General features: G+C 34.6%; 1 protein-coding gene across 4 annotated transcripts; it reads right to left on the bottom strand.

The window, feature by feature from the left end:
* Positions 1-5: 5 nt before the first annotated feature.
* On the bottom strand, positions 6-17,402 carry LOC119834202 (phosphoinositide 3-kinase adapter protein 1). 4 transcript variants are annotated; one of them, XM_038358530.1, is made up of 15 exons: positions 17,145-17,402; positions 10,950-11,262; positions 10,517-10,764; positions 4,791-4,908; positions 4,432-4,658; positions 4,133-4,299; positions 3,607-3,751; positions 3,359-3,510; positions 3,052-3,184; positions 2,643-2,833; positions 1,675-2,509; positions 1,514-1,585; positions 1,339-1,436; positions 1,065-1,204; positions 6-788 (listed from the first exon to the last, which is right to left on the bottom strand). In XM_038358530.1, the coding sequence occupies exons 1-15, from the start codon at positions 17,146-17,148 to the stop codon at positions 611-613; spliced, it is 3,021 nt and encodes a 1,006-aa protein (XP_038214458.1). In that variant the 5' UTR covers positions 17,149-17,402; the 3' UTR covers positions 6-610. The 4 variants fall into 4 exon arrangements, with proteins under 4 accessions (XP_038214458.1, XP_038214455.1, XP_038214456.1 ...); XM_038358527.1 differs by lacking the exon at positions 17,145-17,402 and adding an exon at positions 13,111-13,310; XM_038358528.1 differs by lacking the exon at positions 17,145-17,402 and adding an exon at positions 11,513-11,661.
* Positions 17,403-19,972: the final 2,570 nt, after the last annotated feature.

The following is a 19,972-nucleotide window of genomic DNA, read 5'->3' as shown; positions in this document are numbered from 1 at the left end:
TTATAAAAGTATTAATAAAAAATCTTGTTTCTTTTGAGTCTTAACCTCTAAGATTTCCATACATGGCTAGGTGGTAATGTACTTACATACAATTTATACTAACTACAAGTAATATATTTGTACCACAAATGTTATATTTTCCAAATAAATAAAGATTCATTAACTAGCTGCTATTTACAAATATTTACATTTTTAAGTGAGAAAATGAGTCAGTCTTGCTTGAATTGTCAAATATATAATTTAAAGTGTGATCACAAGATATCCAAGAAATGGTCCGAATGAGTTTTTTTAAATCCCTTGTAAATGCTCATCTAAAGTGTTAATTTTACTTTCACTATTACCTGATAAAATCACTTATAGCCTATTTAACACTTTGAAGCATATTTTTTACATTATATTTTGTCAATTTAACTTACCGATATAGCGATACAGAGTATAATCAGGATTAAAAAAAATTGCTTAACAAGTCCTTTGCTGACAGCGAGAGTATAAAGTCATATTTGTTAATTCAGAGATATAATAAATGACTTACGGAAAAAAAATATTCTTAACAAGTGTTACAGAATAATAATTGACAATATTTGCTATCGTGTGCTATAAATGTTTCTGTCTACGTGTGTGTAGCGGAAATATTCATGTACATATGCGCCCCGTCCCGGTCGTCGCAGCGAAGGTGCCGGTCCCGCGCGCCGAACGTCATGCGCAGGTGCGTCGCGTCCGACTCGCCGTCCAGCCGCTCCCGGGACGCAGACGTTTCGCGTTCCACTATTGTTGCCATGTGAGTACTCCTGGAAATGTTAAAGTGGGGTTAATGGGCTGTTTATAAATATTGTATTCGATTATTTACAAATAAGTGGATGAAAGGAAAGTTGATTCATCGATCAATTTATGTAACAGTTAAATAATTGCATGCGAAGCCGTGGGCAAAAGCTAGTATTTTATAAATATATTTATATTTATAAAACGCGCTTCAATGCATCATACTAATAAAATTCGCATCAAACAGAACGAATAAATTGTCCGGGATGAGATGACTTTATGGCAATTAAGTTAATTTGCTTTACCTATTATCGTGTTTCGGATGTCCAAATGTTGTGAATTGAGCGCATCCGTTGACCGGCCGTGGCGGGGGAGGAATCAAATAATCGTCTAAACGGTTTTCACCATCGCACGCTGAATTCATTGTTAACGTACTGGATGAAATCTAAAAATAATACTAAGTTAAATAGACTAAAATTAGGTAATACTTTTTTGTCATAATAACTAAAATAATCGATAAGTTGTAAAAATTCGTTTCTGTTTTTTAAAGGAAATAAATAAATAAATGAATGGACTTACAATAGATCTCGCTTTGTCGTCATGTTCAGATTGCATGCTGTTTGTTTCTCCGACACTTCCACCGCTGACGGTGCTGAGGCGGCCAGAAGAGGATGAACCTAAGGAAAATATACATTATTAAATTCGGTCATACTGAAAAGGTAGAGAAACTGTTAAATCTCCTTTTAATACTCACTTTCACTTAAACTGCTGTTTGGCCTCGTGCTGCCATTTCTTTTTTCAATGGTTCCAGTGTTCGTTTCTTGATCTGAAATCGTACATAAAAATTTGTCCTGTAAGATTTGAGATAACACAATAATACATGATGCTTAAGTAGCCTAAAATGTTAATACTCACGTTTATTTTTACTCTTCGAAAACATTTTCTTTACTCTCTCAAAAGGAGTGGGCCTTTTAAGATTGTCCTTAATTTTTTGTTGGATTTTATCATATTCTTCTCGCATTTTGTTCAACTGTTCTTGTTTTTCTTTAAGAGACTGTTGTGTCTCATTTCTGTTTCGCCATTCCATTACTAGTTTTTCGACTTCAGATATAGTGAATACATTGTTTTTAAAATCGTTTATAATTTCTGCAAGTTCCTCTTGACCGGTTGCATCTTTACTAGATTTAACCGAGTTTCCGCTGTTACGGTTATCTTTGGTGTTTAAGTTTATTTGACTTATATCCGACGTTGGCGTCTCGATTAAGAATGATTTAGATTCTTCGGTGGGTGAGTATAAGAAGATATCGGATTGTTGTGGTATCAATCTCGAACTATTCGCATATAAATTATTTGGTCGAAATTTAGGGCTTTCTACTTTGATGTTCGAAGGTTGAACTAAGTAGTCGTGCTCGATAGCTTGTTGGATTCTGTCAGCAGTGTCATCTCGAAGTTGAAAATCATTTTGGTACAATTGCTCGCTGACCTTTGGTAATTTGAGGCTTGGTCGTCGCTTTTGCATAATATCTTCTTGCGTTTTTTCTAGATTATCTTCCAAGTTTTGAGTGCAAGTTTCGCTAAAAGGATCCGAAGAACCGTTTTCTGCAGCGCTTTCGCGTGTTGGTGAATCGACGGTGTCAGACGACTCTATGATGCGTAGATCTTCTTGTTTCCCATCATCTGTATTACCTTCTTTTTCTGGATCCGACATATTTTTAAGGTAGTAATACATGTTGGAAAATTCGTTGATTTTCTGCAAAGAAATTATATTAATCGTAAAATTATTTTATCAGAGACTTTAATTTCGTCTATTGTATCATAAAACCTTTTAACTGTATCTATTCTACATTATCCTTTACTACTTCGTTAACCAGTTTTGTACTTACAAGATGATCAGCAAGCATATCAGCCAGCTTGTAGTGTTTGTGGTCACGTGCTAGATCGGCGGGAGTCCGTTGGCGCGCGTTTCTAAGGGCAACCGCGGCGCCGCCTCCGGGACATTCTAGAAGCTGCCAGCACACTCGTTCTAGACCGAATCGAGCTGCCCAATGGAGCAGAGTGGGATACTCTTCACCACCTACAAATCGAAGGCAGTCATCAAGGTAAATTTTGTCTCACTGCAGTACACATAAGGTCTCCCTGTTTTAATGTTTACAGATAAATATAACTTTAAGTAATGCGTAAATTACATAATGTATGAAATATGGCTCCCTCATATTTAACAAAATTATTGAGGCTAAGTAAAAAATAATTAATTTTACTTGAATATTGTATAAATCTGTACGGTTTACTTACTTGATACATCAGCTTTAGGGTTGTATTGTTCAGTTGATGATAAAAGGTTGAAATGAGGCGGAATATTCTTTTGAAACGCGGTCAACATCCAGCTGTCAAGCTGTTCCTTGCTAGTCGTCTTAAAACCTAGTGTCTGTAAAATAAATAGTTTCATAATTTGTATTTACCCAATTAAAAGAACTAACCTAACATAACCTGAAAACGTGATTTTTATCTTAAAATATATCCAAATAAATTTCATACCTATATGCACCCAACAAAAGCGCGTTAAACATAGAGCTTTTCATAATAGTAAATAGTTTTTTACCTGGCACATAAATTCTAATGGATGGTCGGAGGCTCTCAGCAACTGGTCCAGCTCCCTCAATCTACTCTCACACTTGATTTGCCTCCTGCCAAGTGACTGCCCGTTTTTACTGACTCGAACCCACACTAACATTGATACCTCCAGACAGGATTCTATGTTCAACAAATTTAAAATTAAGAGTTTAAAACAATCAAACACAGAAAAAATATTTTACAATAAAAATATTGGAATCGTATACTCAATCTCACCTGGTATATCAAATTGTAATGTGTAAGGGTTTCTTTTCTTGAACGTAGGTATTTGTATAACTTCGCCTTTCTTGTCCACCATTATCTTGATACTGTCTTCCTCTCTAATGGGGTCGTTCAGTAGCGCTATCACTCGACTTTGACCCTATGCGCCAAAACGATAATATTTAGGAATGTTCTTTGTTACCAGCGCACGAACTTTTATTGTAGTATGAGATACAATAGCGCTATTACTTTTTCTTATAATGAGTCTATATCTAATTTTTTCGTTTCACTTTCATTCATTTTCTATATTCACTAATATTCTTCGAATATTTCAACGGTACTTTTCATTTTTGATAAATTTTTTTGTCAATTGCTTAACAAGTCAAACTCAAACTTGAACATTTATATTATTATACAATTATAAATTTATTCATTTATAATAACATTTGTATTTATATTATTTAAACAGACTTAGACAAAATAAACTATAGTAACAGTTTTCGCAGAAATCTTAGTATAAAAACAATTATTATATTCTTACTATTTTCACTTTCTTGGGCACAATGGAGAAGCTTGTTCTATCTGTGGCTGTATCTTTACAGTCCTTGGTCCGCAGGATTCCAACGGCTGCTGTGAGGAAGGTGTCTACAAAAGAGGTATCCTTCTCACGAACTGACATCATCTGCCACTGGTCTATTGAAGGGTAATCTAGAAAGAAAGGGACTTCTTTAATTTCCATTTTTATTAATATAAGGCGAAAATAATACCTCAGCATTACGAAATAAATATCATATTATGATATCTTATTTTGGAAATATTGAAAGCAACAATTGTACTTACCATCAATATTCTGGGCGATCACATTGTTTTTCTCCACACCAAGTAACATGACTAAAACTTTATCCACTTTGAAGAGTTCATCGCAGTTGAGGTCTCGTTTCAGATCTGACATTTTCGTAGCGAGATTCGGACATAGTATTACAATCTGTAGTTGAGATTTCGACAATTTATCTAGTTTTTCTTGTGAATCAGCGGCCATGAGTTCTTCAGCCGTTATAGGAGTTACTCTGAAAGATAATACGAATATTAAATCGCCAGTATTTATTTACATCATGAAAATAAAAATCATACTTTACAATTCAACATTCTTCACTTGAAGGAAAAAGTCTATAAAAAAATATTTTGTAAGATGTGCTTACCTATAATGATGTCTTGCTCTTTGTGACATAATTTTATCAAAGCTCGCGACGAGATAGTCTGACCACAAAGCACTTTCTGGAGACCCTGAACTCCAAAGGATGGCAATATCTTCCATTTCTATAACAAGATTATTGAATTCAATATTGTAGTATTTATTTTATCTAGTAAGACGGAATTATAAATGGTGAATTTTCATATAATAATAATAATAATTGTTTCCAATGTTTTTCCATTCTTCCGCATTTTAAAAACTTTGAATTTAATATTACATAATTTTTATAATAACTAAACTAACCCAGATAGTGTCAAGCTTCTAATCCCTATCAAAAGTAAAACTAAAAGGAAGCGCTGTCAGGGGATAATCAAAGCATGAACGATGTCGTTCACTCGATATCTTGTAGGTCATTGGCAGGATCGAAGTTCACGGAGCCCGTCATAATGCTCTACTCATAAAATTTGTAATACGGTAGTCTTTTTCCTTTATGCTAGGACCACTGACACAGATGTTGCAATTTTCTAACTTGGTTTCTTATTTCTTTGTTTGACTTTATGAGTATTATTTAGTTTATGAGTAGTATTTTTTCAGTCTATACAGAACAGTGTTCTTTACATAGTTTTTTATTTCTCCGAAAAACGATAATACGATGCGATACGATTACGATATTTTTAAGTATGAAGTCTAACTGCCAAATAACCTAGTAACATGAATAAATTCTTTTTTTATGATTATAAACTGTTCCTTGCGCTTACGGCCTGTTGCACATGGCGAGTAACCTGACCTACCCAAGCCCTTGTCTTGCCATTAGACCGTCAATCTTTAATGGCACTTGAAATCAATTAAATACAATTTAACTCGACTCTAATGCATTTAAAATTAGACTGCAGTGAGAGTTACTGATTAAAATTCGCATCAAGATTGATTATTTAATAAACCCATCCCACCCAACGACTTCAATGTTATTTGTATTTATGATTATATTTTCCTTTTATTTATAGTTTTCAATGATAGAACATAGCATAATTTTTTCCATGAGTCTTTCGAATATTACCAATAATAGGTTAAAGTACGTTAAATTATATCTAACAGCCAACGAACCTTTTTCCGAAAGTCCATCGGCTTGTCCTTTTTACATATCATTATGTTTAATGTTTATATAAATTTAGGTAAGTAGCAGCTGTGTCAAAAACAGCGTCCTAAAAACACATTTCCGTACCTAAAAGACAAACATGCGTCCACTGTTAAGTTTTTATAGCAGGGTGCGCTGCGCATGATCAACGTATGCTTACAAAATATGCTATGCACCGCGCGCGCCGGAAACCCATACGGATTTATACTTACCCACCTCTGCCGCCAAATGAAGACGCGACTAAATGTAATATCCGTTTCCTAAATAGACAAACGTCTATCAGTGACGCCCGGAATAACTATGGTTGATTAGATGCATCGAGTATTGTGTAGGGCGCAACCTACGTGTATGCACATCAAATGGTATTTACCTAATCAATCTTTTCTTTTAGGTCAAAGCAATTATTTCAGTTGCATTGAGTCTTCAGAAATATTTTTTTTCAGTGCGGGTTTTTATTATACAACATACGAGATATTTGCGGATACACAATTAACGTAGTAGTCTTAAACTATTTAAATTAAAAGGATTACCCAACATGCATCTCTTATAAAGTTACTACATCATTCAACATTTTTTGTTAATGGTTAAAACCTACCTGAAAAGTAATAATAACAAGTTGATGTACAAATACAAAATTTAGGTCGAAGGGCGGATTGCACCGCTTCAGTTTTCAGTTCAACGACCCATCCCTTTGATGTGCCGAGTGAAATATTGCAGTTTCCTATAATCGTTTCCATTTTGTCAGGTGGCTTTTTGATCTAGTGTTCGACGTTTCGAAAGAGTAGGCCATCTTTTGTTTATGCTAACATCCGCAACAAAAACTAGAGCAATTGTTAACCTGTTATTATTTCATAAAATATCCGGTGTGAAGTAGTTCGGATATGGAAACCATCAATCTTAACGTGCGATATCATAAAAAATGAGTACACACTAACAATTTTGCATTCATAATATATTTTCGTATAAATATTTAGCTTGATGTTTCTTGACTAGAAACGGGAAATCTTCGCATGAGATGTATACCATATGAAATTCATCTAATATTTACCTACATCCGTCGTGACCCAATATAGACGCGTTCAGTACAAATAAATAGTAATTTATTTAACAAAATGAGTAAGATAGTTATAAAAACAAAGAGTTTGTTATTGTTGGTCTTAGTAAGAACTGTGAGCTGGCATCTCCCGACAGCAAATGATTCATGATATTAAAATAAACTCATCCTTCTTTTTCTGTACTTTCTGTCTGCTTGGGGTTATTAAATCATACATTTTTCGTGACGTGAAACCGTATTTAATTAGAGCGGTTTAAAAATATCGGCAAATATTACTCATAACTTTACTTGAATTATACGTCTTAGTAACTCTTATTATAAAATTGTTTATTGAATAGGTACGATGATAAATTTTAATTTTATCGTTCTAGTGGCGTAGGTACTTATTTATATTAATTTAAATAGATTCACAATAACGTACCCAATGTAGTAATGTTAAACAATTTATGTAACGGTATTTAAAAGTAATTACGTGAATGATAATAAAAAACTAAAACAAAAAAAAACACTTACGTCGTTATAATGAAACCCACTGGGTACTTATTCAAATAATGATACATCGAGTCATGCATAAACATTACGCTAAATTTATTTAATGAAACAGCATAAGCTTTTAAGTAGTATCATTAAAGGAAATATGCGATAATGTGGCGCTACATGCGTACGGCGACGTCTGCTCCATATTAATTACAAGCTATTTAGCACGCGTAAACAGAAATCAGTCCTAAGGGTCCGTCGATAACGTGTCGATGTCCTTTGTTGAACGACAATAGGTAAGTATTTACTTACAACTGTGTACATGATCTGATAACAATGTTTGGAATTTATTTGGTAACGAAATAAATTGTGTTTGCCTCGTTGTGTTCCCGGAATTTTGTTGAGCGATTGTGATATCTTGTATTATTTTTGTATTATTTCATACTAGCTTTTGTCCGCGGCTTCGCACGCGTTAATACAGAGCAGTTTAATAGATGTTATTATACATATAAACTATCTTCTTGAATCGCTCTATCTATTAAAAAAAATCATCATCCATCAAAATCCGTTTCGTAGTTTTCAAGATTTAAGCATACATATTATATATACAGGATTACTCCAAGGCAGCATTTAATGAGGATAAAAAGTATCCTATCACCCAAGTCCGCACATACCCTGTCTGTATGCCAAAGTTCATCAAAATAAGTACAGTAGTTTTAGCGTGTTTGACGGACAAACATCCAAATAAACAATCGTTCACATGTGTTAAATGTGAAGTGTGATTTTAAATGATAACCAATCTTTTATTTTGCTTGATCCCTATGTCTTAAGTTGTCTTGTTTTGCCCGCCCCCTTTCTTTTTTCTTTAAGATACCTGGTAAAGATAGCTAGAAGGCACTCTCTTTTTATTTCTTAAATTTATTGTTTCGTATGTTCATTTGACCGCAATAAATATTTTTATTTAATTTCTTCAAGTTAACTGTACAAGCATGTCAGCTCGTACCAAATTTTGATTTTAAACCACACACGTTTTACTCAATTATTATAACCGAGTAAGCTGTAGGTTGTATAAAAAGATGATGAATTGAAAAATCACGAAACAAAGGAAATATAATTTATGTGCACACAAGGGAGCAATCCTTTCACGAAGTTAAGAGTACAAAATAGGCGTCAATGCATTTACATTCCCACAGCGAGTACATTACGGGAGACGCTCCTATGCATGTAAAGTACACCATGTTTATTCTGCTAGTCTTGCCACCCTGCATAACTAATGTGCCCACAGCGGTGAGTTTCATCAAACGTCATTTTATCAGGCAATTGTCATCTCTATTGCCATAAGAATACGGCCGTTATACTGTCACCATGCCTACAAAGGCGGTAAAACAAATTTGGCTGTTTTACTCTTTGACATTGATTTGAGCGGTCCTTGGATGTTCAAGGAGGACTAAGGTCAATCCTCGAAGATTTTATGTACTATTCTTTGTGTGGCGTTTTAAAACTTTACATTGTTTGAGCAATATTTCAAACTCTTTCCTAATATAATCATAATATGCTATTAACTACCAGGATACGTGGACAGTATTGTCTTCTTAAAATAAATTTAAAACAATCATATTTTTCACATGATTAAAATTTTTGAACATAAATAAAATACGTAAGGATAAATTAAAGTGTGCGTTGATAAAAATAATGCATAGAATGGAATGACAAAACTAAGTAACCGAAAAAATTTAAGTTAATTATTTTGTTTTATAAAAATTTAAATCTTGTATTTGTACATAAAAATATATTGGTATTGAATTTAAATTCGTATTGCAATTACTACAAAACACTCACAATTTACCATATTAGAAAAATATTAAAAATAGTAAACTCACTCAAATTTACGTCCATTATTGCTAAATAGACTCCGGTGTTGGAAGGATAAGATGCACAATTAGTTAGGTAACTCAGAGATACATTGCACTGAAATGCATGTAGGCACTGAATGCGCCGTGACTGAACAACTTAAGGGCTGAGAGCGGCGCGGAGTGTCGGTCGGAACTCCGAAGGCAGCCGGCGACGCGGGACCGTATCGCTGGCGTCAGGCTGCTCGCGCGCACGCACTTCGCATACTAAAAGCACTAAAACGCAAGCCCGTCGCGACAATGATAATCGCAACACCATCTCTGTCTCCTAATCTTGTTTGTCGAACAATTTTGGCCTAGTGTAAATATTCCTTAAACGTTATCGATTGCCAAATAAACACTAAACACGTTCCAATTGTATTCCCGTTGCGTTGGATAAGATAGAAAAGATAAGCTTAGAGGCAGAAAAAATATTGTTTATACTGATAACTTAGGGGTGTTTGCTAGAAGATTATAATATCTAAGATATTTATATTTTGTGACTTTATTATTACTCGCTATTTTTACGCCGCAAATTGACAAGAGCAATTTTTTTATTTTAGCAATACACGTGTAAAAGGGCACCTAAATATAATTCAAACTTTTAATTCATCATTTAATTTAAAAATTTACAATTGGCTTTCTATCCTGACAGTTTTTTTTTTATATTTATAACACAGTGAATATAACTTTAATCAGATGAAGTTGTTGCGGTTTGATTTAATCTTAATGTTTTCGAATAGGTACCAATGGACCAGAAACATAGTCGGCATTAAAAATAATACGTATTGCACAACATTAAAATAACAAAAGAACCGCGCACTTTCTAATATTTCGGGAAATGTTATCATGATATCAGAACAGGGTCGAAGGGCCCGGGTGCAATGCTCTAAGATAATGTTATATGCCCTACGTCTTCGTATTGTTTATGGCCATTTATCAAAGTCTTCGTGTTTATGTAAATTATTATCTTATAATAGAATTAAATTATGTCAGTTTCCTTTAAACGCAATAATATTTGACAGTTTCTAATTTATTTCCTAAACTTTGGCCGATAATCGGACTTTGGATCGACTTACATGTAAGGATGATGTCATAAACTTTGAACTTGCAAGCTTTACTATACGCCGTTTCAGCTTTAGTAGCATTAGCCGTAGTATGTACGTATAAAATCTTACCTTTGAATGAGAAATTTTTCGGTCGCCTTCTTCTTACTGCTTCTTCATCGTGCTGATTGAATCGAGGGGGAGGCATCTTCGGGACTTCGCTGGGTACAGATGTTACTTCGCCGGTCCCATTACCGCCTGTTGCCAAGTATCCACCAACAGAATGTCGTCGTCGTCCTTGAAGCGGTATAGTGTAGAATACTTCTTCATGTTCTTTTGTGCCTTCTGAAGTCACCACCGTTGCACTAATCTTGCCTTTCCTGTTTTAAACAGTTGAATAATATGTATAATATTGATCACTTATAACGCAAATAGTTTTATGCAAATAGATGTGTGAATCTTTTATAACGTTTCGTAAACTGCAGGGAACAATAGCAAAAGGTATGTAATCAACATGACTATTGACAATTTATTTACATGATATATTTAGCCACAAACCACTTACTTTATTCGTGGCGCAGTGAATGTATGTCTCATATCCCCGGGAGCGCAATCCCCGGGTCGTGGCTGTCCTTTCAGAAAAGCTTCTGCTTTTTCTGGTTCTTTTGCAGACAAGGAGCGGAGAAGCGCTCTGAACTCTTTGCGTCGAGGACTCTCAGGTTCTCTTCTTCTTGGAGACTGCAGTGGTCTGCCGCCATCAGCCCAAGCTCTGGCTGGTGCTGATCTTGAATATTGTTCAGGGCCAGACACGTGAGACGCAGAGTGAGCAGCATTGTCTGTGACATCCTTGTCGGGGAAGGCAAAGTATGACGGATTATCTGAAAATAAAATTGATGTTTCTCACAGATTCTATATTTATGAATCATATGAATGGGTGTAGAATGAACTGATCTGATTCACCATCTGATGAATCCCCCACAAATCTACACTTAACACTTTGTTACTAAAACAATTTCTATTTGGCTCTACCTGTAATCATTGGTATGTATTTATAAAATGTTTTACCATCTTTCTTAATCAGAATGACCTTTGAAGGTGGTATGGACATTGGATAAATCAGTTTCTCACCAATAGTCATAATAGGGAGTAAGAATGGTGTCGCTCGATGGCTGCCACCGATCGACTCAGACTGCGCCTTGAGGGAATTATTCAATAACGACAATGAACTAACGGCTCTCGATTGCGTCCAGTGCGGGCGCAGAGCAACCTACTTTTGTAAGCCGGAAAATACGAATTGAAAGCAATCTTCATCCCAGCACCGTGATACTTAAACCACTGTTCTTGTATGCAGCGATCATTTGGTTAGATAAGACCGCGTTGATGTAATATGTGACCTATTTTTGTTGCTGGGGATATTATTGTATTTTTCCGGTATGTGTCACGACTAAAAAATGTTTGTTAATTAGTTCGACATTTAAGCAACTTCACCTAAAAAACTATATCCCTACATTTAATATTTTTTAGTGCATAATGTAATTTTAATACTTTTTTGTACAAATATTCTTTGAAAGTTCAATAAATTCGAAAATACAAAAATCTGAGCGTCAAAAAGTTTTTTGTAGGCCCGCATGTGCATCGTATTATCCACTATCTCTGAGGGGCGGGTCAAAAGAATACACCCTGAGGACATATGGTGCTCATAATAGAACAATTAAAAATAATAGTGGACTCACAGATTAGTGTACAATGCGTATAATTTCAACATTACTTTAGAATACTTTCTAGTACCGTGAGAAGTAATGTTAATAAATAATATGCGTAGGAAGCATCAAAACAATGGCACGTAATTACTGGGTAACAGTTAATAATAATTCTTTTCAGCTGAAGTTGTCTACATCCATCACATCTATTTGACCATTTTATACTAACGTTATAACGATACGACTAAAGTTATATTCTAATAGCCCGAATGTGGGAAATGATGAATCAATTAGAATTCTTAGAAAGGCGTAAAATATGGTTGTAATCCATAGATTCCTAGATACGATCATAATGTATCGTACCATTAATGAATACAACTGTTATTTTTAGAATACGGGAATGTCTTAAGGATGTTTACGATACTTTATAGTGATTGTAAACCGACTGTAATATTATTCGTATTCAATTTATTTTAGAATTTAAATAACACAAATTCGATAATAGTAAGTCAGTTTTCTAGAATATACCTTGTATTCTTGAAAGCTTACTTTTTAACTCAATCAATCCATAAACGTAACGATCAAAATGATTATTTGTGTTATTAATTATACTATAAATTTATATTGTTCCTTTATTATCAGAACTTTAATTTAAATGAAAACTTTATTTGGTTAATATAAATTATATAGAAAAACTACCTTAGACATAATTTATTGCTACTTGTATATTTGTGCATACATACATATGTATGTATGCAAATGTTATGATAAATGATACATAACGTAAGATACATTATAATACACACATCTATGCTATAGATTTATAGAACGAGTACTCCGTACAATTGTGAACATGTTTATAGGGACGAACGCACAAAATATATATTTGATACTTTTCACACAATATACAAAAAAAATACAAATATATATCAGATATACGTCTCATGTACCGTCTTAGTTATCCGCAGTTAAACCTAACAAGACACAACACAAATACAGCATCAACGTTTAAATTGTTGTACTCACTTGTAGCCCGTAGACAGTAATCAAACTGGGGTCCCATAGCTAGCGATAAAGCAAAGTCAAGCACGACACATCCCGTCGACAGCGTAGCGGGTTCTGCGCTACATCTCAGCGCCAAGCAGCGCGAGCGCAGGTGAAGCCAGCTTACACACGTGCGGAGCTTTAGGGAAGCTTTCTTAGCACGCGCGTGCAGGAAATGAACCCCGACATAAAGTACGTTTATAGGGGAGCCTGCGACCAGATTTAATTTGAGTGCGCGTCCGTTTTGGTAGCACACGCCGCGCTTTTAATGTTTGTAAATAGTCGTACATTGTTGATGTTGACGCTCACTCATATCGGTATATCGTATAACTCCCCACGTCAGTTTCTATTTTTGATTAGTAGCAAGTCAAAACAATATGGTTTTTATTAAAAATTCTTTGGATAGGTATATAGTATACTAGCTGCTCCCCGCGGTTTCACCCGCGTAAGTCCGTATCCCGTAGGAATATCGGGATAAAAAGTTGCCTATATGTTATTCCAGTTGTCAAGCTGTCTACGTAGCAAATTTCATTGCAATTCAGTTGTTTTTGCGTGAAAGAGCAACAAACACACACACATCCTTACAAACTTTCGCATTTATAATATTATAGTAGGATTTATACTTTCGTTCATAAATATTTTCGACAAATTTGAACAACTGCCCAAAAGTCTCATATGGCGTTACGCCGCATTGGCTCCACTTATTCGAAATCTCGACATTTAACTGGAGACGTATGTAAAACGAGAAGTGCTACGAGGGGCGACATCTTGTAATCGCTCGCAGCTGTTATCGCATGCGAAATATTAATAACTGAATTCCTTTACATATACATGTAGGCTATTACATATTTGAAATTATTCTAGAAATTACGTTTAGCAATTCGTTAACTAAGAGATATATACAATAAGACGACGTATTTAATAAAGATATACTTGTATCTACTGATTTAAAGATAAACCACTTCGTGAAGGAAAATAAAAAATTACGCCAGATGTGGCTACGACTGTGTTTACTTGCATCTGCTGTAAAACAAAGGTCACTTTTGTTAAACTGAACATTCACGAAATGAATACAAAGAAAAGGGATATACCATTTTTGACATATTGGTGGCATTTGTACATCATCATAATTAATACCGCGCATCTTTATATTTTTCAATCTCTAAATAATAATCTGTTATTATGGTAATAATTTAAATGTTAAGTTGTGTTTTTTATTTATAGAATTATATATAACAATAATTATTTTCTACAATAAAACACTCATGTCTCTGGGGTATGTAGGTATTACTCCAAATTCTAAACCCGGACCTGCATTACAACAATTTCCTACCAAACACAAAAAGACTCAAGCCAATCGGTTAAAAATTCACGTTATCGAGTAACAAAAATAAAAAAGACTGTCGAAAAAAACATTTTGAGTGGCTTTCTTTTAAAATAATGTTTATAAGTATTTTATAGTGAGTATGAAATAGACTTAAGTTCAAAATCCGCGTGTTATTTAAGGAATGCGTGCATCGTGTTTATTTATGTAGCCGCAATGCGTTAACGCACCTACGAAGTATTTCGAAACAAAACGAGATTAAATCCAACATTATTCACCAACTTGTACCCAATTAATATAAATGTTAACGATGAATTTATTCAAACTGAAATATGCCATTTATCAATCTTACGCATACATGTTGCGTCTTACTTTCCGAACACCTAATTATGTTACAAAGTATTATTTTAGTCATACTTAGTCACAGCAATTTAAATACGGTAATAAATTCTCAGTTTTCAATGTGTGGTGATTTATTGTTGATGAAGACTTTCATAGAATATCGAATAAGGGTCAATAGACAAAGATGGGCATTATGGGATGGACGTCGCGACATACGCCGTCCACGGCTTAGTTACAATTGGCTACTTCCGTTTGTATCGAATTAATTCACTGAACACATACATATAGAGTATCTACTTATACATCCGCGACTCCCTCCAATGCTCCTCTTTTGTTTATTTAACGCGACGCAATATTATTATTGCTAGGTGATCAGCTGCACATCAATCAATAGCTACGATAATTTGCGAATCTACAATAATATTCAACTGGAAAAATCAATATCATTAATACACTCTTCTGAGTTTTGAGATTATTTTGAATCTGTATGTAGTATGTAATGGCCGACTTTTGTCCATTACGCATTCGGTTTACAGTATTCAGTGACTGAAACATATTTTAATAATTTCTTAGAGAAGTAAAGTACGTACCCATATTTAATCATTTAAAATCTTAGGGTATTTTATTCGTTTATGATTATGAGGAATAGGAATTTACGAGTGTGTGTTCCTTTTCTATCAAGTAAAAATAGGTAATTAACTGTTAGTGATGAATGATCACTGCGATTGAAAACCTTCGTTTTGAGTATCCATAGATTTTAATAATAAATATTAATATAATGTAGTTGTATAATCTTACTTTACACACCGTGGGGGCGTATTAATGTTTAAAACTATGTTGTGACAAGGGTCGGTCCGTTCTCATACTACTTTAAGTAATCATAGTAATTATCAATGCGAATTTAATTGTATTATAACATTGAGTAAATTAGCTTTGAATAATTTACTTTATAAATAAGAAATCGAAACCTAGTCTTAGAGGACGTGACACGTGGCACACTAAGCGAGTAGTGTCTAGAGTTTAGAGAATTCCCGCGGCACTGATTCCAATTTATTAGATAAATTCCAGATGCACACGTTCTTCAGATTACCCGGCCACTTTCATACTATAACTTGAAGTGGTTATACTTGCTTGTGATTATAGCAGCTATGTGCTTTAAATATTTTACGAAGTTATTTATCATTAACAACTCACAGAATAATTATGTTAACATGGTAACATTTGTAGGTCGAAATTATTAAATTCGTCTATTTATAATGTTTGTGTAAGGCCAATTAGGTAGAGTTACTCATTCACTACTTTATGACTACAATAATAACAGTTTTCACATTGCGTATATCTCGCAGAAGTCCGCTAATAAACTCGGATCATCAGAAATGCAAACAAAGAATAATAAAGTTTTAATCGATGCATTGTTGGACTAAAGCTGAGCCGTATATGTGTTTGGCACGCATAACTAACAGTACCTCCACCTATTCAATGTCACAAACAGATTTAGTGGGCTAATGTGATACACAGTATAATTAATTATTATTTATTATTTTCACGCGGCTTCATTTCTTGTTTTACCAAAGGAGAACTTCAAAGTATGTTTGTGAGTGGTCGGTTACTCTCGATGAAGTTTAAAGTATTTGGTTAGTATAATTGAACATCAATCGAATCTTTAAAAATTTTAGGAGCGAGAGTTTTTTTATTAACTTATTACACTTTGTATCTAAGAGAAATTTGGTTTTGTTGAAAAACAGAATAAAAAAGTGCAGCAAAATATCAATACATGTTTTATCACTTTTATATATAATACCCGTTTTATATACATATTGGGAGTTGTTTGTATCGCAAAATATATGTTTATAAGATATCACACTATATCATCAGTTTAAATTTAGATATATAGAGTATTATCAATTGTGTATATACCTATATTTATGTATCTTTATATTGTAAAGCATATGATGTTATATAAACGATAATGACGTGTTTATTAAAAATGCGAGACCGTGTATGATAATAAAAATCATTACCATCTATAAAAACAATAGTGACAATACTTACGTATTACATAATGTAAACTACAAAGACAAGGTGAGAAGATAGTAAACATATGCTGCCTACTGTTATGATTCAAAATTCATAGGCCATAATATCTATTTTTGTACGAACAGTATTCAGAGGACGGTACCATCGTATAATTAAAATAAACACCATCGGTGTGTAGCTACATGCATATTAAAACCATCTCGACAAAAAATTAGAAGTTGAACAAACTTTTGGCGGGACACGGGACGAATAGAAAATGTGGGAACGAGGCGTTGAGCATTGTTGTTAAGCATTCATATGCCACTCTACTCACCCATGCCGGGACATCCGCCGCTACTTCCGCTGCCAAAGATGGTGGATCTTGAGTGCCTAGTTCGTTGACAGGGCGCGATGTCCTCGATAATAACCCATAACAACGGCACCGCGATTTTTTTCGAATAACAAATACGCGCGCTGACGATCGCGCCTCGGGAAACTCATTGCAAGGTTACATTAATTTTCACTAGCGTAGCACACAGCCGCCTTGTCCGATGAGCTCCGTAAACTTGCGTTTAGAGCGTCTTCGGGAGCTATTTTTGATGCAAAAGCGATGTGAGTTGGTTGAAACGCCAATGTCTAGAGCATGCACGGAATATGCAATGTCGTCAGCCTTGATGTTTATATTGAGTGTGCACGTTTCCCTACCTTTTTCATTTTGTGTTTTTGGTTTTTTGCAGGATTGAACAGATTTATTGTTGCATTTTTTTGGTTTGTTTTTATGACATCCATGTAGCGTCCTACGAGTACTGCATATTTAAAGCAAGATACATTCTTTACTCAAATTATAGAATATAAACAAAGGCAACCATTGTGTCGATTCTTTATTTTTATGTTATTTATTTAATAACTAGGTGCCTTTGTATTGTATGCTGTTTACTTTTATCTCAAACATACAGTGTGACGAATTTAAGATGTATTTTTATTAACTGTCGTGTTTGCGGACTAGAAATAGAAATATTTATGTATGCACTGAAACTGTTTATATGGTATTACATTAAGGGTTGTATGTGACTAAACTTTTGCTTTCGAATTAGATGTAAGATGAGAAGAGATCATTATCATTTCTTAGCAATCTTACATAGAGGTCGGAGGATGTTATAGGTAAAATCGTTCCTTTTTTTCTTTTTTTTATGTCACCGTTGGCAATGGAGCTGGTGGGTCGCCTAATGGTAAGCGCTATCATCGCCCAGGAACATCTGGAGAGGCGTAAGGTTATTTGCAGACCTTACTTCTCTAATAATGGATTGCCGACTTCAAATTGAAATGGGATTAGAAAAGGATTGATGAGATAAATAAAGGAAAGGAATGGGAGGGGTAAGGAAAATTATATGGACCTTCGGTTCCCTTACTCACCGAACGAAACACAGCAGTATGCTATTTCACGCCGGTCTTCTGTGGGCGTGTGGTACTGTCTCGGTGCGAGCTGGCCCAATTCATGCCGAAGCGTGCTCGACTCACAATAACACTTGGGTTTCCCAAGGAAAATGTGCGTTGTCAGCAGTCATCACGACATCGACGTGTTTACATTATTTCCATTCACATTGAGAGAAGTTCGCAACTATTAAAATTTTTAAATAAAATGTAGCCTAGCCACAGATAACATAATACTATACTACCTAGCTATGCTATGCAGCTTTCTGAAATTGAAATAATTTTCGATATTGGTCCAGGAGTTTTTGTTTGAAAACATACAAAAATATAAATGTTTCCTCTTTACAATATTAGATTAGACTAAGCAGTTCTCCCTCGGCTTCGCCCGCTTGGTACCTACACTGGTAGGTATCCTCTAAAATTATTTTTTTCAAATAAAACGGATTTAACGTAATATTGATCTATAACTGTTAATAATATAATTAGGTCAACCGTGCTTAGTGGTTTTACGTGATCGACGAACATACAAACAGACATACGGATATAAATCTAACCATTGTTTTAGGGTCATCAACATCTGGAATTTCTTTAACAAATAAAAAAAATTGCACTTTCCTTTGATACCATTTTCTTTTTTCATACATAATTTTTTTTTGAAAAAAAAAACAGCGCACCCTTTTCGTTCTAGCTTTCGCAAAACTAGAATAAGACGTTTTATTTCAATTTTAATTTGATAGTTACAAATTTATATGAATGTGCTTCTTTATTTTTAAACACGTGAGCTCTTTAACCTCACGGCATTAGTTATATCTTATACTAGATGCTCGTCCCGGCTCCGCCTGGATGTCTTGATTCCTATTATATATTAATGGAGCATTTAATCGGGACAAAAAGTATCCTATCACACAAGCCAGCTCATATCCTGTCTGTTTACTAAACAATTTTATCAAAATCCGTTCCGTAGTTTCAGCGTGATTGACGGACAAACATCCAAACAAACAAATTTTCACATTTATAATAAAGCCTGAGACCTTTCCAACGGATGCAAAACCGTGGAAATCGGTTCGTGCGTTCTGGAGTCAGGAAGGAAAACCTGACTTATTTTTATATTTATTTTTTTTTTTTATGTCATAGCGGGCAGCTGAGCTGGTGGTTCGCCTGATGGTAAGCGTCACCACCGCCCATGAACATACGCAAAGGTAGGGCCTCTGCGAATGCGCTGCCCGCGTTTTTTGGCGTAAGAAAAAAGGAATGGATTAACGACAGGAAAGAAGGAATGGACTGGGACGGGTGAGGAAAAGGAAACGGGCCTCCGGCTCCCCCACTCACCGTACGAAATATAGTGGCATGCCACTATTTAACGCCGGTTTTCTGTAGGGGTATGGTACTTCCCCGGTGCGAGCTGGCCCAATTCGTGCCGAAGCGTGCTCGACTCTCACAATGATATAGTAGATGAGTACTTATATACTTACTATTAATAATAAAATATTATGTAAATGTACCTGTGGTAAATGGTACAACTATGTTATGACGATAACACTTGTTCTAGAAACATTTAAATTGAACAAATAAATTTTTTGAGTTTTAGTTCACTCATAATTATTACAGAATTTTAAAAGTTATCTGCTATATGTTATCTGTGGTTATATTAAGAATGTATTATACTTAGTCTGGCCATAAATACTGTTACACTTAATTATAAAAAAATATTACATTTGAATTTCGAATCTG

This window comes from Zerene cesonia, chromosome 19 (assembly GCF_012273895.1).
Source record: "Zerene cesonia ecotype Mississippi chromosome 19, Zerene_cesonia_1.1, whole genome shotgun sequence".
NCBI classification, from domain to species: domain Eukaryota; kingdom Metazoa; phylum Arthropoda; class Insecta; order Lepidoptera; family Pieridae; genus Zerene; species Zerene cesonia.
The sequence above is the reverse complement of the archived record's forward strand: the minus strand, read 5'-3'. Positions and strand labels throughout refer to the sequence as shown.

Excerpts from the sequence above, each read along its gene's own strand:
- LOC119834202 (XM_038358527.1), bottom strand. The coding sequence starts at position 13,147 with ATGGGACCCCAGTTTGATTACTGTCTACGGGCTACAA. Across the intron at positions 10,765-10,949 it reads TTCACTGCGCCACGAATAAA|GAAAGGCAAGATTAGTGCAA; the intron begins GTAAGTGGTTTG and ends TGTTTAAAACAG. Across the intron at positions 2,834-3,051 it reads CCCTAAAGCTGATGTATCAA|GTGGTGAAGAGTATCCCACT; the intron begins GTAAGTAAACCG and ends TTCGATTTGTAG.